At 38.0% G+C, this 19,270-nt stretch overlaps 2 protein-coding genes across 4 annotated transcripts in view; one reads left to right on the top strand and one right to left on the bottom strand.

Annotated features, from left to right (window-relative positions):
- Positions 1–19,270, top strand: part of LOC129768435 (uncharacterized) — a 622,376-nt gene that overhangs the window by 269,536 nt on the left and 333,570 nt on the right. The window lies entirely within an intron of this gene.
- LOC129768442 (uncharacterized) overlaps positions 8,268–19,270 on the bottom strand; it is a 37,136-nt gene continuing 26,133 nt past the window's right edge. Inside the window, exon 3 of the mRNA XM_055770106.1 lies at positions 8,268–8,941. Within this exon, the coding sequence (XP_055626081.1) occupies positions 8,752–8,941 (190 nt within the window). The 3' untranslated portion in view covers positions 8,268–8,751. The remainder of the gene's footprint in view (positions 8,942–19,270) is intronic.

Here is a 19,270-nt window from a genome sequence, read left to right on the forward strand (position 1 = left end):
AACTTGCTGTGATAGGAAACGGATCCCCACACTGTCAAACTTCCGCCCCCAAAGTTCCGCTTCGATCTCACGTCATGCCGTTGACTTAAATTGTACCAATAGCAACTGTAACAGTCCGGACCATCCAAATTGAATTTTTTTTCGCCGGAAAATACAACATTTCTTCTTTCTAGTTTCCATTCCATGTATTGCCGGGCGAAAATGAGATGGTTCTGCTTATGGGTGGCGGTCAGTTTCGGCTTCCCTTGAAGTTTCTTCCACATGATGTATGGTGACTCATTCAAGATGCGCGCAATATGCCTCTTCGTTTCTGAAACAACCGATTCTGCCTTAATGTGTGAGCAGGACATCGTTTCCTGGTTGCTTCGTGTCTTATTCGACCTTTATGACGCAAAGTAACTTTGGTGTTCCCATTTGTTGGTCGTTATATCCCATATTTCTTGCACTATTTAAAGAAATTCCGTACCACTTTCTCAGATAGACCAATTTTTGTTACGATCGAGCGATTAGAAAACTCTCGTTCACTGAATATCTTTATTATTTTCCGCCCCTCTTGCGTCAATAGAATACCTTTCGCCATTGCTTTAAATTCTACCTAAATCACTAATCTGACCAACTTCTTACGTTGCGCATCTAATATTTATCTCTTAAGTTGAACAATACCAAGTTTTTTTTTCAAAAAACACAGATAAAGGCTTGGTGATTATGCGAAAACTCGATTTTTGTGCCCTGCGGCTAAACGTATGTCTCGGGAAAAACGACGTTTGAATGTTTATATCCACCGATGCCTCCTTGTGTGTGTGATTGTAAATATACTATCACTACAGCAAATAAGTATCCCGAAAAAAAGAACATTCCTAGTTGTTTCGTAAGTGTTTCAGGTTTTTTTTTCAAGTGCGGCTAAACGAATGTCTATCACTGTAGCACCAAACTTCAAATTTGTTTTGCTCGAAATCATAAAAATGTCACATGGTCCGGTCTGACTTAACACCGACCAATTATAATGAATAAAGCTCGTAACTGGAAGAATCGAGGGCAGGGATCCGTTCAGTATTAATCAATATAATGGGCTTCGGGTTTGACCAGAGTAACGGAGTAACTCTCGGACATCCCGCCAAACAATTTTGGAATTGAGCTGGGATGCGCTATTCCACCCACCGTGGTCACCGCATATAGAGCCTTCAGTTTATTACTGAGACTTTTTGGATAGTATAAAAATACACTGACAATTTTTTGATAAAAAAATTGCAGAACGAACCGATAGAGAATATTTATTCAAGTTTTTTTTTTCGTAAAACCGGCGCGAGCTTTCCAACCAACCTAATATTTCCCAAGAAATTACATAAGAAGCTCATTGGTACACTAACGAACCTAGTTTTGTGTGTAGAGGCGGAGTGTATCATTGATGACGAATCTGCGAACCAGCTAAGTAAATGCGCTCCAAAATTGGTAATTGAACGATCCAAAGTTACATCTTTTTTTTCACTTAAATTCTTTTTATTTCTTAATTTGGTTTACATTATAATATAATACTACATTTCAAGTGATCAACCTAGGGTTCTACATCTTTAAATTATCCAAAGTTACATCACACCACGAAACCTTTTTATAGCTAGAACAGCGTGAGGACAATATTACTATTGCAACCATATCATCGTGACTTTTCAGGCCAGCATTGCTGTTGGGAAATTAAATTCCTTGCAGAGAATGTGCTTGTAGCTTGTAGAACGGCTCGACACACATGTGGTCGAAATTATCGAATAGATTTATTGTAGCATTTGAAGATTATCCACTAGCGTGAGTTAAGAGAAAATATGCTTTGTGACTCTTCTGATGCTGGTAAAACGGGAGCTTCACGCAAACGAGTGTGAAGCAAATTCCTGCAGACCATTCATAACGAAATGATTGAACAATTTGGAGAAACAGTCCAGAAACAGTTATAGCATTTTTTTTACGCACAAAAGCTAGCCGAAGACAGCATGAAAGATACAAAGAACGGGTCGGACACCGTTCAGTAGATGGGCAACATCGAGCCCGAAACCGGTCGACGAAAAAGGTAATTTTAACCCTTTTAATTTTTGTAAGGATTATAAGTGTTGTGTCCTAGTTCCGTATCGCGTCTCGTGAGTGAATAGTGATAAATGTCCTTACGTTAGCACAACCAAACATAAGTACAAAGAACTTCCCGGGTAATGTTGAAGAAATCAATGAATAGAGAACAAATTGATACTATGGCATTGTGCATCAATTACAAAAGGCTAAAAAAAAGGGCATTGGACCTCACGACATACTCCTAAAACATTACAAATAACATAACCTCGATTTAATTTTTGACTACTCATCCTATCTTTATTCAATTAACATCATCATATCTGATCATATGATCATATGATCATATCGTATCACATGATCATATGATGATGTTCAAAATCAACATGCAACAAATATCTTAAAGTGATTCTACGGCAATATTGATTCATGGTTCGGAAACAACTCTTCAATTTTCTTGTTACAAAAAACACAAAACAAAAAACAGAACTGAAATGAAATTCGAACGCAATTCAATCATTGTTTTGATTTTTTTCAAAAAAAAAAAAAATAGAAAAGTCTACTTGGTCAAAAGGGGAGGGGTATAAGAAATGTAAACGCTGGTCCATGAAGTGGAAGGTGACATCTGGCAATACTCCATTTTTTTAGGGCTGCTCAAAATGTACGATATTTATTTGGGAGTCATTTTTATGTAAAACAAAACCGCGATTTTAGAGTGCCGACAAAAAAATCTGCTCAAACTCGTTCAAAATGCAACAAGTAAGGGTTTTCACTTTAAGCGTTATATTTAGGATCTAACGGGTTTTAAATAAAAACTGAGAATTTTTTCAATCACATATAAAAAAAAATATTTTTTCATCGATTTCAGTATTTTTTATTAATAACATAATGTATTTTCTTCAAAAAAAAAGTCGGTGAATGTTTGAGTAAGGGCCGTGGTCTGCTGTTCGACGTAACTTTGTCGCGATGCTCTCACAAGAACGTTGTACGGCACTTACGTCCATTTTCCGGATACAATTCCGGATTCTTGTAGTCAGTTGCTTCGTGTCCTTGGCCCTCCAATTGTTTTTATACACTAGGGCACAAACATTCACTGACTTTTTTTTTGAAGAAAATACATTATGTTATTAATAAAAAATTCTGAAATCGATGAAAAAAAAATTTATATGTGAATGAAAAAATTCTCATTTTTTATTTAACACCCTTTTCTATAGCTGTGAAAGATCATGAAGTTTTTTTAATAACAATAAATGGTATAATTGATGAAAAATTCAAGTTTTAATTTTTTTCTTTGTAAGTCTATACAGGAAAACCTGTTTTTGTGTGGTATATGAAAAGAAGCATATTTGACGAAGTTATCGTCCACTTAGTTTTTTCGATGGTTTATATGCATTTCAGTGCGAAAAAAGCATATTTGCGTCAAAATTATCCACTTCTCAAATCATTCCCATTCTTCCATCATTCTTCCGCAACTGAAAAGGCAAACTGTCTCATCGCAAAGCAGGGAAACAAAAGGAAATCGAACGGTGACCGGCGCGAATCTGAGTTATTTTCTTGGGGGAAACTTTTTTATGCGATCCCTATCTATCGCACAAAAAAAGTTTTTTTCAAATTGTGTACCGCACACGATTGTTTGTAGCTACTGGAGTTGTTTAGCACGATTTTTTTATGCGGTCCCTATCCCCTGCACAAAAAAAGGTTTGCTTGTATACGAAAACAACATTTTTATCGCTGCACTAGAAATATTGTTTTTATTTTTGCATGACCAAAGGCGCGATACAGTAAATTTACAAGGCAGCATCAAACTGTTTCTTTGGAATTAACCCCTTATAAGGCTGCACTTGAAATATGTTCCAATATTTTATTTAACCAAAAACTTCTAAAGGTATCTGACAATACTCTAATTTTTTGGGGGGTGCTGAAAATGTACGATATTAATTTGGGAGTCATTTTTATGTGACAAAATCACAATTTTAGAGCGCCGGCAGAAAATTCTATTAAATTCATTGAAAATGCAACAAGTTGATAAGTTTTTCACTGGTGTATTAGATAAAACATTCAAAATTTTTTTTTTCTTTGATACATACAGCAGGGATGGCCAAACTTTTGGGCATTACGGGTGCATATTGTTCAAATGTTGGGCCGCGTCTACCAACGTTGACTGTATCAAAAAGTTATTGGAAAATGACTGTAATACTAGACGATAAAACAAAGTTTTAATTCTCCTGTACTCGGGCGCAAAATAATAACTCGTATACTCGCGCACGGTTTCACTGTGCGTGTTTCTATAATATTTAAATTATTTATTTTTAAGTGCTTAAAACAGAAAAACACATAATTAAATTAAAAAAATATTTTCTATTATTTATTCTCGGTCTGTGAGACCGTATGCTCCAGTATAAGAGGGTTAATCAAAGGAAAAAAAACATAAGTCATAATAATAAATATTCAATGATAAATTATTTTATTAAATAAAATAATTATGGATTTCTAAACAATTGATAAGTAATGCTTTATTTTCTGTAAAGTCTCATCAATCAATATCGTTGATTTTTTTTTAGGTAAATTGACATATAGGATCATACAAAACATTGAATTTCCATAAAGATACACCCGACATGATTGTTATATCCCTCAATTAACTAGAGATATAAGAACTATCTATCGGAAACATTGACCCCTATTATGTAAATTGAATCGAATGGCCAAATTGATCGCTATAACTATCACACGAAGCAAATTTTCGTATTTTGTAAATCGATAGAATCGTGTAACATGTATTAACTTTAAGCTAGTAGATAATGGCATAATGTACAATGGCCAATCCCTATAACAGCAAAATAGATCTAACGAGCAAAATAGATCTGTTCAATTAGAATTACATAATAGGGCCCAATATTTAATTTTTGAAAATTATCATTCATCACTGTTGTTCTATTCATGTCTTTATTTCTTAAAAGAAATCTGCACATTTACATTACTTACCATAGTTTTAAAATAAAATAACAATACTTCATTGAAACTCGCATTCGCATTTGAAGGCGAAGCTTTCTTCAAAAAAATTGTTTTTATTGATTTTCGAAACCTTATGCCGGATGTTTCCAGCATTTTCAATTGGTCATTTAACAAATGATGCCTAGTGAAAACGTTGTTGAAATTGTTCCTAGTGACAATTTTATGGTCGAAAAACTGGATGTTTTAATATAACATAATTAACAATCTGAAAGAAAATATTAAACGGAAACTTTGATGAAAAAATATCTACTCTTACAACTTATATGTTTGATTGAGGTTAGCATAAATACCTTAAAAATGTGGAGGTATAAAGGGTGTGTCACATCAAATTGCATCACGGAAAAAACGCTGTAGAAATTCGCCCAGTAGACCGATCCTTTTGAAAATTTTAGACAGTGAAATAAAAACTATTAAACAACTTTTGGCATTTTCTTTTTATTCATACTTCGAGCCCAAGCCCGTATGCTCGCACCTTCCTCTTTACCCCGTCCATAAGGTTCTGTACAACGTCAGGTTGTAGTTTTTTTTGAACAGAAATCCATTTTCTCTTGAAGTCCGCCTCCGATTTGACAACTTTTGGGTTCTTCCGGAGGGCCTGCTTCATAATCGCCCAATATTACTCTATTGGGCGAAGCTCCGGCGCGTTGGGCGGGTTCATTTCCTTTGGCACGAAGTTGACCCCGTTGGCTTCGTACCACTCCAACACGTCCTTTGAATAGTGGCACGAAGCGAGATCCGGCCAGAAGATGGTCGGGCCCTCGTGCTGCTTCAATAGTTGTAGTAAGCGCTTCTGTAGGCACTCCTTAAGGTAAACCTGCCCGTTTACCGTACCGGTCATCACGAAGGGGGTGCTCCGCTTTCCGCAAGAGCAGATCGCTTGCCACACCATGTACTTTTTGGCAAACTTGGATAGTTTCTGCATGCGAATCTCCTCCGGAACGCTGAATTTGTCCTCTGCGGAGAAGAACAACAGGCCCGGCAGCTGACGAAAGTCCGCTTTGACGTAGGTTTCGTCGTCCATTACCAGGCAATGCGGCTTCGTCAGCATTTCGGTGTACAGCTTCCGGGCTCGCTTCTTCCCCACCATGTTTTGCCTTTCGTCGCGGTTAGGAGCCTTCTGAGCCTTCTGCTGCTTGGTCCGCTGGACGAATGAACTAGACAAATTCAGCTTATTGGCGATATCCCGGACCGAACTTCTCGGATCACGTCTAAACTGCTTAACTACGCGCTTGTGATCTTTTTCACTGACGGAGCATCCATTTTTGCCGTTCTTCACCTTCCTCGAAGTATCGTTTTAGTACTCTGCTGACCGTGAATTGGACAATTCCCAGCATCTTACCGATGTCCCGATGTGACAACTCCGGATTCTCGAAATGAGTGCACAGGATTAATTCACGACGCTCTTTTTCGTTCGACGACATTTTTCCAAATTTACGAAAAATTGACAGTGAACGTGAACTATTCACTCTTATCTGATTATTCAGCGAGAGCTGAAGATATAATACCTAAAAATTAAATTTCTACATCGTTTTTTCCGTGATGCAATTGCATGTGACACACCCTTCATTTAATCCAATGCGTAGAGAGGTGACAGTATCCTAGACCAACTGGCGGGCGCCCAGGAATACTCACGCGGGCGACCAACCATTCCATGCCAAACTGATGCAGTGGTTCTCAGATTTCCGTGAAAAGTGGTAATTTTGTTCTTTATCACAAAATATTAGGCCCGATTTTTTAATTTTTTTTTATTAGGGTGCCCATTTACATTTACGGTGGTTCGAAATATCATATTTTTCCCCTTTTTTCAAAAATGCCTTTTTTCAAAAATTTATAACTCTTAAATTAGTGGGCCGATTTTGACAAACAATATATCATATTGAAACCAATAAACTATTTGAAAAAATACTACACTTCCTGAAAAATTTGTGTTGTTTCCGTAATTGGATTTTTTTTTCGTTTACATCTTTACATGGTCCCGGGACCAAGGGCGCTATATATTTTATATATTTTTTTTTCTAAGCTGTGGTTTTTTTACATAACATATCTAAAAATTAAAGAGGCGTTATGTTGTATTGTTGACTTATGATTTCTAAATATCAACCGATGGTCCGTAAAATAAATTTTAACCCCTTTTTTCCACCACAAAAAATCACAACTTTTGAGCTACTGGACCTATTCAGATAATCAACACATCAAATTAAAGTCAATGAGCTATTCTTGTTTAGAAAAATACTACACTTGGAGAAAAATAGAATTTTGTTTTCGTAATTATTGATTGTAATTGTTTTTCATAGTTTACATGGTTTCGGGACCAAAAACACGATATTTTTTTATATTCTATGTCTTGAATGCTGAGGTTTTTTCACGTAATATATTCTAATATCAGCGAGGTGTCTTTTTTCGTTTTTGTGTTTTGAGATTTGATAAAAACAGTCATTTCTGGAAAAAAAAGGGGAAAAATGATTATTCGAACCATCGGTTAATTTTGAAAAATCATAACCCAATAACAAAAAGTAACACCTATCTGATTTTTTGATATGTAATGTAAAAAAATCCTTAGCTTCCAAGAAAAAATATAAAAAAATATGGCGCCCTTGGTTCCGATACCATGTAAACTATAAAAAACCAAATACAATCAATGATTAATCCATAGCTGTCGTCGATCGATTGTTGTTGTTGAAATCGACGAATGTGTGGTGCGTAGGGATCTGATACTCGCGATACTTTTGGAGGATCCCGAGGTACGCGGGGGTACGTACCTTGTTAAAGAACCGCGTTCATTGGAGAAATCCGCGTAAAAAAACCAGGTCACCTAACATCCACGTAACAATCGTGACTACTAATTTCTGTTATAATCATTATGTTCCGTCACAAGCACTAATTACTGTCATAAGCTCTGAGGGAGCATGAGAAAGAAATATAAATGAAAAATAAATGTGATAATGCTCAGCGTTATTTGGAAAATCCGCGTAAAACAGCGCAAAAAAACCTGGGTGTATTAGGAAACATTTTCATTGTTTAAGATCATAGGTTCAATTTGTCATCAACGGACAATCGAAATCATATAGTCCACTACCCGATGGTGAATCTACCTATCCTCATAAATCATGTACTCAAATCATTCAATATTCAACAGATTTCTGCCCACTCTAATGAATACGAATAAACAACATTTCGAAATGAAAACAAATGCATGGGGGTTACTATTTACAACGCTTTATTAATTCTTGTTTGCGCCAAGCGAAACAATTATCTCAACATTATCGGCTATATTTACAGTTGTTAGCATAAAATCACATTTTCATATATTTGGACTATTAATTCCAAATCATTTTGTGTGGAGCAAAAAGTCGCACAATCACACACACACACACAAACATGTACAAATTACATGCATTCACAATCAGTTGCAATCATTTGTCAGGCGTTGATAATGGCGTTCAATTTCGGAGCGATTCAATTTACAACAATGATAATTCCGCTGACCGGCTGGTCGCTGGCCCACCCCCTGCGAACCGCTAAGTTGACTCTGGGAACAGCAAACAGTTGACCTTCGGGGTGGAGCTTCAAATATTTACAGTTCGAAAACATAACCATTGGCAGGATGATGTATTGCTGGACGTTTTTCCCTCATTTCGTTTGTGTTATTCCATGCGCCTCGCCGGAAGTGAGTCTGGGGTCCGTTTCTCACTCCAATTGGACGACGTTGGTCAGTTTGAGCAGTTTCTTCGAGCTGTACGGACAGCTGGGCCACAGGTGTGAACAGCCCATCGGAGTGATCAGACTATCGCCGGCATCCCGCAACAGCTGGCCCATATGTGCCGCAAAGTGCCACTTGGTCGGACTCACTGCCATCGTCAGCGATAGCGTTGTCGAGCTGTGGGTGAAACAGAGAGGAGAAAAATCGAGATGCAATTAGCTACTATTCGCACGTTTATCACTTTCGCCAATCGGCGTCAGATTGACCGAATATTGACTGAGAATTTAGTGCTACGATTGGGATACAAGATGTGCGTGTGGTATACGTGAAGGCGTACTTGTATAATGGGGTTGCCAGTGAATCGTTTGTTTTTTGAATGACCTACTAATGTCTGAATGTGTTCGATGCTAATTTGAACAACAGATGGTGGTTTTAGGGGAGCCGAGACTATGACGGAGCAGATTACTTGGATTACTTGGAACAAAAAGCAGCTTTGAAGAAAAAAAAACTATGGGTGGGTTATATCAATTTAGGTCAATTCATGCATTGAGATAGATTACTTTCTCTGTTCATTTCATTCATTTATCGTACGTTTCCGAAATAAGTGAACGGAAGAATGGCTAGACGATCAATGCATTTTATATTTTACATTTACATTTCTCTCTGAAGTAATTGATCTCCAAAGTGTATATAGTGCTTGATTTAATGAACTTCAGGCACTCGTTTTTGATTTTGACATGTAAGTTGAAAGCATGTTGTTCAATCGACATTATCGCAGCAAATTGTTATCAACATTTTGCCAAACGGTATACTTAGAAGTTCAGTGAGCTGAAGACATGAAAAGATATCTTCCAATTCAGTCTCGAATAACCGAACCAAAGCGTTGTGTTCATATTCTGAAGTCCGTTTGTACATTTTGGTTTTGAAGTCCGCACACATTCCGGATCGCAAAAATGCATGTGGATATAAAAGTACCCGCACCCTGCATCTATTTTGCAATGCCGATATCCCCAGGGTCATTGGTTTTGAACACTGAGTTGGAGAAACCCATTCCGATCTGCAGCAATACATGCGATTACAAAAGTACCCGTACCCTGCATCTGTTTTGCAACGCTGAACCCCTGGCTCATTGGTTTTGCGATCTGTGTTGGGGAAACATACATATTCCAGCGATCGTACATCAACCGCTGCGCAATCATAACTGAGTGGATTTCCGAGCGGGCATTCGTTTATACAGGGCGAACTCGATTGTATACAGACTCGATTATGTGTGATTCGATTATATACAATATTGGACTCAATTATATACAGTTTGAGAATTTTTTTTTTATAGTTTAAATATGACTTATTTCAAGGAAAAATGCAACCATTCAACGTTGAGGTGAAATTTAAGTGTCTATTATAAGCATTTTGAAGTTTTGACGTAGAACTACGTCTTTCAGGAAGGGTGCCAAATCAGAAAACAGGTCACGTTTTTAGGGAAATTCTCTAAGATTTGTTTGATATGCTATACATTTCAAATTGCTAATCTCTAAGCGGTTTAAATTCATGAAAACTGGAAAAAAATCTCTTTTCCCATACATTTCTCTGTCGATTTGTGTACCAATCCTACCCGTATTTCGAATGCTTATAACTCGAACATTTTTTAATAGATCGGAAAGATGTTTGCATCAATTGATAGGAAATATTTCTACGTGTCTATCAAAATTAATAAAGTGTTATTTTTCATAACTGTAAAATGTCAAGCGTTAGCTAAACGTCCTAACTGCCAAGTTTTGATTGTCCCGATTTACGGTTTCCCCAACACAGACTTCAAAGTCGATGTACCTGTGGAAATCCGCTTTGCAAATATGCATGCAAGTCGGGGGTATTTTTGTTCCCACCGAGCTGTGTTTCTCTAACACGGATTTCAAAATTAATGTGCTTGGGGGAATCCGCTTTGCAAATACATGCAAGTTGGGGGTATTTTTTGGTGTTGAATACTTTTGTACTCGCTTGTCGTTGTGCAGACCGGAATGTGCTGTGTTTCCCTAACACGGACTTCAAAATTAATGTGCCTGGGGGAATCCGCTTTGCAAATACATGCAAGTTGGGGGTATTTTTTGGTGTTGAATACTTTTGTACTCGCTTGTCGTTGTGCAGACCGGAATTTGTTTCGCTAAAACGTACTTTCAAAGTGAGAAGCCTGGGAAAATCATCATTTCAGATACTAGAGGTGAATGAACTTTTGCGGCTCGAGAACTACGTAAACATACGATGTGTAATAATCTCAGAGGGAAATGTAAAATACAATGATCGTTTGACAATTCTTCCGTTCATATATTTTGGTAGTCCTAGGCAGCATATATATAGACGGCGCCAGTGGTTGTGTGGTTAGCGTAACAGCCTCACAATCCGATCGGCCTGGGTTCAATCCCAGCTGGCGTCGTTGGGATTTTCTGAGGCGAAAAATCTCTGGTTACGTCTTCCTTCGGAGGGTAAGTAAAAGAAGTTGGCCCGGCTCATGAGTTGTTGAGTCTGATAGGTAGGAACAGGTGGAGTCGCCGATAATTTATTCAATACAATACAAATACTTACTAAGACAACGGTAGTCAACCCTGCCGTTATATCATAGATATAACCCACTAATTTTTTTCCACAAGGGCCCTTCTCAGGGCTAGAGGCGAAAAACAAAAAAAGGGATGGAATGAAACCACAGTTGCGAGTAAGCGGATCAGTTTACTAGGCCAGGCCGATCAGTTTGAAATTGTTATAATTTCAAATGAAAATTTTTATTAGTAGCAACAAAAAAACACCAAAAAGTTATTTCAAAAATTTCGATGCATTCTAAAATAATATTCGAACTGGTAAACAAGTGGATTGCATAATATAATTGCGTAGTTCTACGTCGAAAATGCGATCGTGTCCTAGATGCAACCCCTTACATTTTTGCTCGAATTCTCACCAGGAATTGTTTATATCGACATTGCAGCGAAATAAAGAAAGATAGAAGTTGGGCGTCAAAGAACAAATTGTAGAGTGGTTGAAGAGCTTCCATTTGATTCACAGAAAGAATCAAGTTTAAAATGATTTTTTGGGATAATATTAATAATTACGCAAATGTGATCATATCACCTCCTCCTACGCAATTATATTATGCAATCCACTTGTTTACCAGTTTGAATATTATTTTAGAATGCATCGAAATTTTTGAAATAACTTTTTGGTGTTTTTTTTGTTGCTACTAATAAAAATTTTCATTTGAAATTATAACAATTTCAAACTGATCGGCCTGGTCTAGTAAACTGATCCGCTCACTCGCAACTGTGGTTTCATTCCATCCTTTATTGTGTTTTTCGCCTCTAGCCCTGAGAAGGGCCCTTGTGGAAAAAATGGGTGGGAAATTTATATATATATTTTTTTTAAGTGAGAAAGGTTTTTCCTGACTTTTATTTTCAATTAACGTAAAATATACGCATAAATACAAATGAATACAAAATTTGTTTTGACTCGATTATATACAGGATTCGATTATATAGAGTGAAAAGAAATCCGGGACTGTACATAATCGAGTCCGTGCTGTATACAGGTTTGTGTGATTTCAATAGATTGTTTTCGAAGCAACTTTTAGCAATTAAAACAAGTTTTCGGGTCAATAATTTACAATCATATAACTCTTGCACATTTTGTCTTTAAAATGAAGTGATTATCATACAACTCCGTTCAGCCAGCAAAGCGGTATTAACGTTCAAAACCTTGCACCCCAAGCGTCACGTTCTCATTCTCGAAACTATGAAATTACACCCCGGTACAGAAATGAAAAACGTATGAATAGCGTACCTCTCGTACGCATCAGCCCCGCCCCCAATGCAACAAGCTCCTTGCTTTGTTGATGGTTTTGACCGAGTTTTCGAGAAACAATTTTTCTTAAATTGTTATGATTCAATTTTATCGCTGCAACTGTTTGCGTAAATTCCAAAATCCGCGTAAATTTCAAAATCCGTGTAAAAATGAACAGTGAATCATCAGTTCAAAATGCAACCCATATTCTAACCATTGTACAATGGTCCAGGAGGTGCATTTAAGTGGTAATTAGCAATCGAAGCTCGACTCTCTAGACTAAAACAGTCTTTGACAAAGTTGTTGCATATGACAGAGCGCTCATTTTTATGTTGTCAAAAATAGGGTGACCAAAATTTTCTATGATATGAAAAATCTTTATAGATAGAGGTAAACATAGTTCGACCATGTTGTAGTCCCAGTTATTATAAGCAAATTTGTAGAATAAAGTATTTTTCTATCTCTTGAAATAACCGATATAGGGCATTTTTTCTATGGTGCGTTAGGGTCACCATGAAAAAAAAAAACAGTTTTCGGCTCCAACTTTTATATTTTAAATTCTACATTCAACCTGTCTTCAAAAGACTTTCAGAACATACTAATACAAACATTTTGTGATGCAGAAATTATCGATATCTTAATCCTACTCATAGTTATTAATGGTTTTTCACCCAAAAACTCATGGTTTCGATTTTAATTTACTCAAAAACAAAAAATAACATAGTTTTGAAAATCTCACATTATGTAGAGTGAAATGTAAGAAAGAATGATAACCAAATGAAGAAAGCGTATTTTTTGGGAAGAAGTATCAATAACTTTGAGCAGAGTTGAGATATTGTCAAGTTCTGCATCACAAAATGTTTGTATTAGTAAGTCTTTTGAAGATAGTTTGAATGTAGAATTTAAAATATAACCCTAACGCACCATAGAAAAAATGCGCTTTGTCGGTTATTTGAAGAGATAGAAAAATACTTCGTTTTACAAATTTGCTTAAAATAACTGGACTACAACATTGTCGAACTATGTTTTCGTCTATCTATAAAGATAAGAAAGTTAGATTTTTTATTTCATTGAAAATTTTGGTCACTCTATTTTTGACAACATAAAAATGAGCGCTCTATCATATGCAACAACTCTGTCGAAGACAGGTTTTGTCTAGAGAATAACAGTCGAGCTCTAAACGCTAATTTCCACTTAAATGTATCTCCTGGACCATTGTGCATTGATGAACTGAATTTTTTTGCATGCCACAATCATGATATCTGTTTCTCCTTCATTTGTCTGCTACTAATCAGTTATACAATACAAACTTATTTCGTGAAAAGTCATATCAATTAGCACATAAAATCTTTTTACACTGGAGTCACTTTTTATGTGGTTGATACTGCCGTGATACAAAGGAAATACAAATTTTTTCATAACTCGAGAACAAATCAAGCAAATGGAACCACATTTGGCATTTAGGTAAGGTAAGGTATTGTATTATAGAGACTTTAAACTTTTGCAGTTCATTCGTCTCTAGCCTTGAGAAAGGCCTTTTGAAAACTCTACTCTACTCCAGCGCTACCACCTCCACCCTCTTGCCTTGAGAAAGGCACTCGATCCCTCGCCGTCCAGCTCGTCCAGCAACGATGTTGTCCAGTCGGTGTCCACACAAAGAATCTGGGCATTTAGATATTTTAGGATGCTATAAATGTTTCTCTGATGGTTCGACACTCATCCCATCTCTTTAAGAAAGGGGGGTGGGTCTGAAACTCGAAAACTGAAAAAAGCAAATTGTTATTTGCTTTAATTTTTTCACCATGAATTTCAAAACCGGTCTTAATTTTTGTCGCGTCATTTTAGTTTTTATCCCTTTCATTATGGCAGTGTGCTCCGCCGAAGTGCTACCCCTGTACGGAGCACTGCTTCGAAAAGTATGCACATCGCGCTGGTGTGATCGAAGAATAGTATGAATATCATGTCGTCTAAAGACGACGCTCGTACACACAGAACGTCGCGCGGATGTCGTCTATAGACGACACTCGTAACGAAAGGTTTAAGTATGCTTTAAACGCTTTTTTTTATGAATCACAATAGTTTTACAGACAGATGTAAATTTCATCTAAAAATTCAAATAAATTATTATTAATGGATTGAAGCACTGGATAGGATTATTTTCTCTCAAAGTTTTGTCAGTTTCTTTTTTTGCTTGAGCAGTGGTCCTAATGTTTTGTTCAACACTGTGTATGGTGGTTCGACATTGCTTCCCCTCTCTAAGGGGGGTTATCATACAAATGAAAACAAAATTTTTGCATAACTTGAGAACAAATCAAGCGAAGGGGTAAGCGCAACACTTGAGGAAGGAATCGTCCGATTGGAGATGTCATCATTTTATTTTATTTTCTGTATCAAACACGTATTCCACGTAAAGGATGAACGTGTTATTTGCAAGCCCTTGAAAAATCTTGAACAAGTATCGTGTCTGAAAATAATTTGATATTATAATGACGAGTGTTTGTAAGAAAAAACAATTGAAGATCAATCAATGAACAGTTCTGTGATTGGACTCATGAACGTTCTCTTAGCAAGAAAACGTGAATGTTTGAAGGTTTTGATAAAAAATCCATTTTTGGCGGGACGTTTGCCGGGTCAGCTAGTATAGTTAAAAAATCGAATGGCGATCGATTAAAAGTAAACCAATTTAAAATTCAATGTAAAACTAACCTCGATTCAACCTCGGGTATCCGGTATTTTTTTGCCGCTAGGAACATAAGGTTGAAGTATTGAGCAATGAAATCTCGGCCCCGGAGGACTTATAAATGCTCACTTTTGGAAAAAAATTACCCCAAGTAATGGAATGGTACATTTCCAGCGTATGTGGGTCATCAAGTTCAATGATCGATATTATGACTGAAGACTCAGTTACGCAATTATTTTCCACATTTAGTTCATCAAACTTTGCATCACTATCGAACGTGTCTGGCCTAAGGCGATCGCTGACATGATCACAATCAGAGATAGAAGTCGTTCATTGCACGTGATTCATTCATTTTGAAGTACACGTATTGATTGTGAAATTGTTTGGATACTGATTTTATATCTGAAAGAGTCAGGAGGAAAATAATACTATTAATATTCTCATACGCCCAGGTTTTTTTTTACGCGGGGGATACGTACCTCGTGAAAAAAACGCGTTAATTGGAAAATCCGCGTAAAAAAATCATGCCACCTAATGATAGATATCAAATTGGACTATATTTACGTTGAACGGAAGTAAAAAGTTGAGTGTTGCTCGCTTCCGAAAACCCGTAGTTTTTTTCCGCCAATTTCGTTGGTTACTGGTAGCTATAGTTCAGTTTTTCTCACGAATGAGGTCATCTCTGTTGCTAGAAGATTCCCTTGTGATTTGTACACTCTACTGCCGATGCACGTGCAGTACTTTTGTTGGACCGTCCAGAGCTAGACAGGGACAGGGTAGACAGGGAATGAAATTCACGAATCGCTGCCCGTGAAAACCCCGTCCCATTGTACCGCCCGGTGAGCTCCCCGTTACCCAACACCTAAAATACACGTAGGAATCGTGATTAGGTGTGGTACTTATTTCTTTCATAAGCGCTAAGCTAAAGAGCATAAGAGAAAAATGTGAACTGAGGGAAAGATGTGATATTGCACTGTATATTGCAAAAAAATCCGAGTTAATTGGAAAATGAGCACTATGAGCACTGTTTGGAAAACGGCTAGGAAAATGCGTGGCTGGAACCATACAAACGAAAGTGAGGAATACTCTGACCGTTGGATTCTTAACTTTGCAAGGAAGGTTTGCCCCGACACCGTTCCTGCACAAAACGTCGTACGCGACATTCCGCTCCAAGGCGATTATGATAATTTTCCGATGGTAGAGTTCTCAATTGCCCTCCTCTCATGTAACAATTCAGCTCCGGAGTCGGACAAGATTAAATTCAACTTGTTGAAGAATCTTCCCGACTTGGCAAAACAGCATTTGCTGAACTTGTTCAACAAGTTTCTGGAGCTGAATATTGTCCCGCATGACTGGAGACAAGTAAGAGTGATAGCCATACGAAAACCCAACAAGCCGGCTTGCGATCACAATTCGTATAGGCCGATTGCAATTTTATCCTGTATTCTTAAATTGTTAGAGAAAATGATTCTACTTCATTTGGACAAGTGGGTTGAAACGAACAATTTGCTGTCAAATACGCAGTTTGGCTTTCGCCGAGGTAAAGGGACGAATGATTGTCTCGCGCTGCTATCCTCTGAAATCCAAATCGCATTTGCTCGTAAAGAACAAATGGCTTCCGTTTTTCTCGATATCAAAGGGGCATTTGATTCAGTTTCCATGGAAATTCTCTCAGAGAAGCTTCACAATCGTGGACTTTCACCAATTCTCAATAATTTCCTGTACAATTTACTGTCAGAAAAGCACATGATTTTCTCTCATGACAGCTCTAAATCTTCTCGTTACAGTTTTACGGGCCTACCACAAGGCTCCTGCCTAAGCCCCCTCTTGTACAGTTTTTACGTCAATGATATGGATGATTGTCTCACTAGAGACTGCACGCTGAGACAACTTGCAGACGATGGAGTTATTTCCATCACGGGTACTAATCCCGCCGTTCTGCAAAAATCCTTGCAAGATACCATGAACAATCTGTTCACGTGGGCCCTCAAGCTGGGTATTGAATTCTCTACGGAGAAAACTGAAATGGTCGTTTTTTCTAGGAAGCACGAACCCGCCCAATTCCAGCTTCACCTATCCGGCAAAACGATCATGCACTCTAAGTTTTTCAAATACCTGGGTGTATATTTTGACTCTAAATGTACCTGGGGAATACACATTGCGTATTTGAAACAGAAATGCCAGCAAAGAATCAATTTTCTCCAAACAATTACCGGAACATGGTGGGGTGCCCATCCAGGAGACCTCATTCAGTTGTACAAAACAACGATATTATCAGTGTTAGAATATGGCAGGTTTTGCTTCCGATCAGCTGCCAGGATTCATATTCTCAAGCTGGAGAGGATACAATATCGTTGCTTGCGTATAGCCATGGGATGTTTGCATTCGACACATACGATGAACCTCGAAGTTTTAGCAGGAGTATCCCCGCTTACTCTTCGGTTCACAGAATTATCCTACAGATTTCTCATCCGTTGCAAGATCATGAATCCATTGGTGATTGATAACTTCGAAAATCTACTACAACTGACTCCTCAGTCAAGTTTTATGTCTTTATACCATGAGTACCTGACCCACGACGTGCACCCTTCACCAGGCATCTCCAACCAAGTTTGCTTCCCATACTTTTGCAATTCCTCTGTCATTTTTGATCTGTCCATGCGACAAAAAATCCATGGAATACCAGATCACCTACGCTCCAATGTTATTCCGTCGATATTTTCGGAAAAATATGGAAAAGTTGGATCTGATAAAATGTTCTTTACTGACATAACATACATAAACGGGTCCACTGGCTTCGGCATCTTCAATGAAAATTCCAGTGCCTCTTTCAAACTCAAAGATCCTTGTTCCGTGTATGTCGCAGAAATGGGTGCGATATACTATGCTCTAGGGATCATTGAAACACTGCCCATCGACCATTATTTTATTTTTTCAGACAGTCTCAGCTCAATAGAGGCAATCCGCTCAATGAAAGTTGATAAACGCTCATCTTATTTCCTAACAAGAATAAGACAACTATTGAGTGTTTTGGTCGAAAAATTATTCAAGATTACCTTAGCATGGGTTCCCTCTCATTGCTCGATTCCGGGGAATGAGAAAGCGGACTCGCTAGCTAAGGTGGGCGCTTTAGAAGGCACTCTTTTTGAAAGGCAAATTGCTTATAATGAATTTTTCCACATTCCTCGTCAGTATACGCTCGTAAGTTGGCAGCGCATGTGGAGTGGTGATGAGTTCGGTCGTTGGTTACACACGATTATCCCTAAGGTCTCGACGAGTGCATGGTTCAAGGGATTGAATGTAGGTCGTGATTTCATTCGCGTGATATGTCCAATCACTACAACCTAAACGCCCATCTCTATCGCATTGGGCTCGCAGCAAACAATCTTTGTGATTGTGGCGATGGCTACCACGACATCGAGCATGTTGTCTGGTCGTGTGTCCGGTTCCATGCTGCTCGCTCTCAGCTCTCTAGAGCACTGAGAGCACAAGGCAGACAATCGGATATCCCCGTCCGGGATATCTTAGGTAGCCGGGATCCTGATCTTCTGCTTCATCTATACCTGTTCCTCAGAAACGCCGATGTCAACGTTTAATGATGTTTCCTTCGTTGTGTCCCCGTTTCATATCCCTCCTATCCGATCGATAAACTTTTACTTAGTCGCGGCAATACATACACACACTCTTTACAGATGCACGGTCCGAAGGTTGTGCAGTCCACTGATCATTTAACTAGAGCCAAAGGTTGTACCGCTTATGACAACTCTACACGAGCTGATGATTGCGCCGGCTAGTGACCATTCTATCTTGGATTCCTCGAGTCGAGAAAGACGCACCACGCTAGATATGGGGTACAGACTAGGGGGGCGTTGCTGATTAATGGTCAGCTGCATCCCAATAGGAAGTATCCCGTGTCGGGCACACGTACAGAGCATCGAAGACTGCAACATATCAATTATGAGAACACTTGTAATACTAACCTCGAGCCAACCGCGAGTAATCGGTTA

Source organism: Toxorhynchites rutilus, chromosome 2 (assembly GCF_029784135.1).
Source record: "Toxorhynchites rutilus septentrionalis strain SRP chromosome 2, ASM2978413v1, whole genome shotgun sequence".
In the NCBI taxonomy this organism is placed as follows: Eukaryota; Metazoa; Arthropoda; class Insecta; order Diptera; family Culicidae; genus Toxorhynchites; species Toxorhynchites rutilus.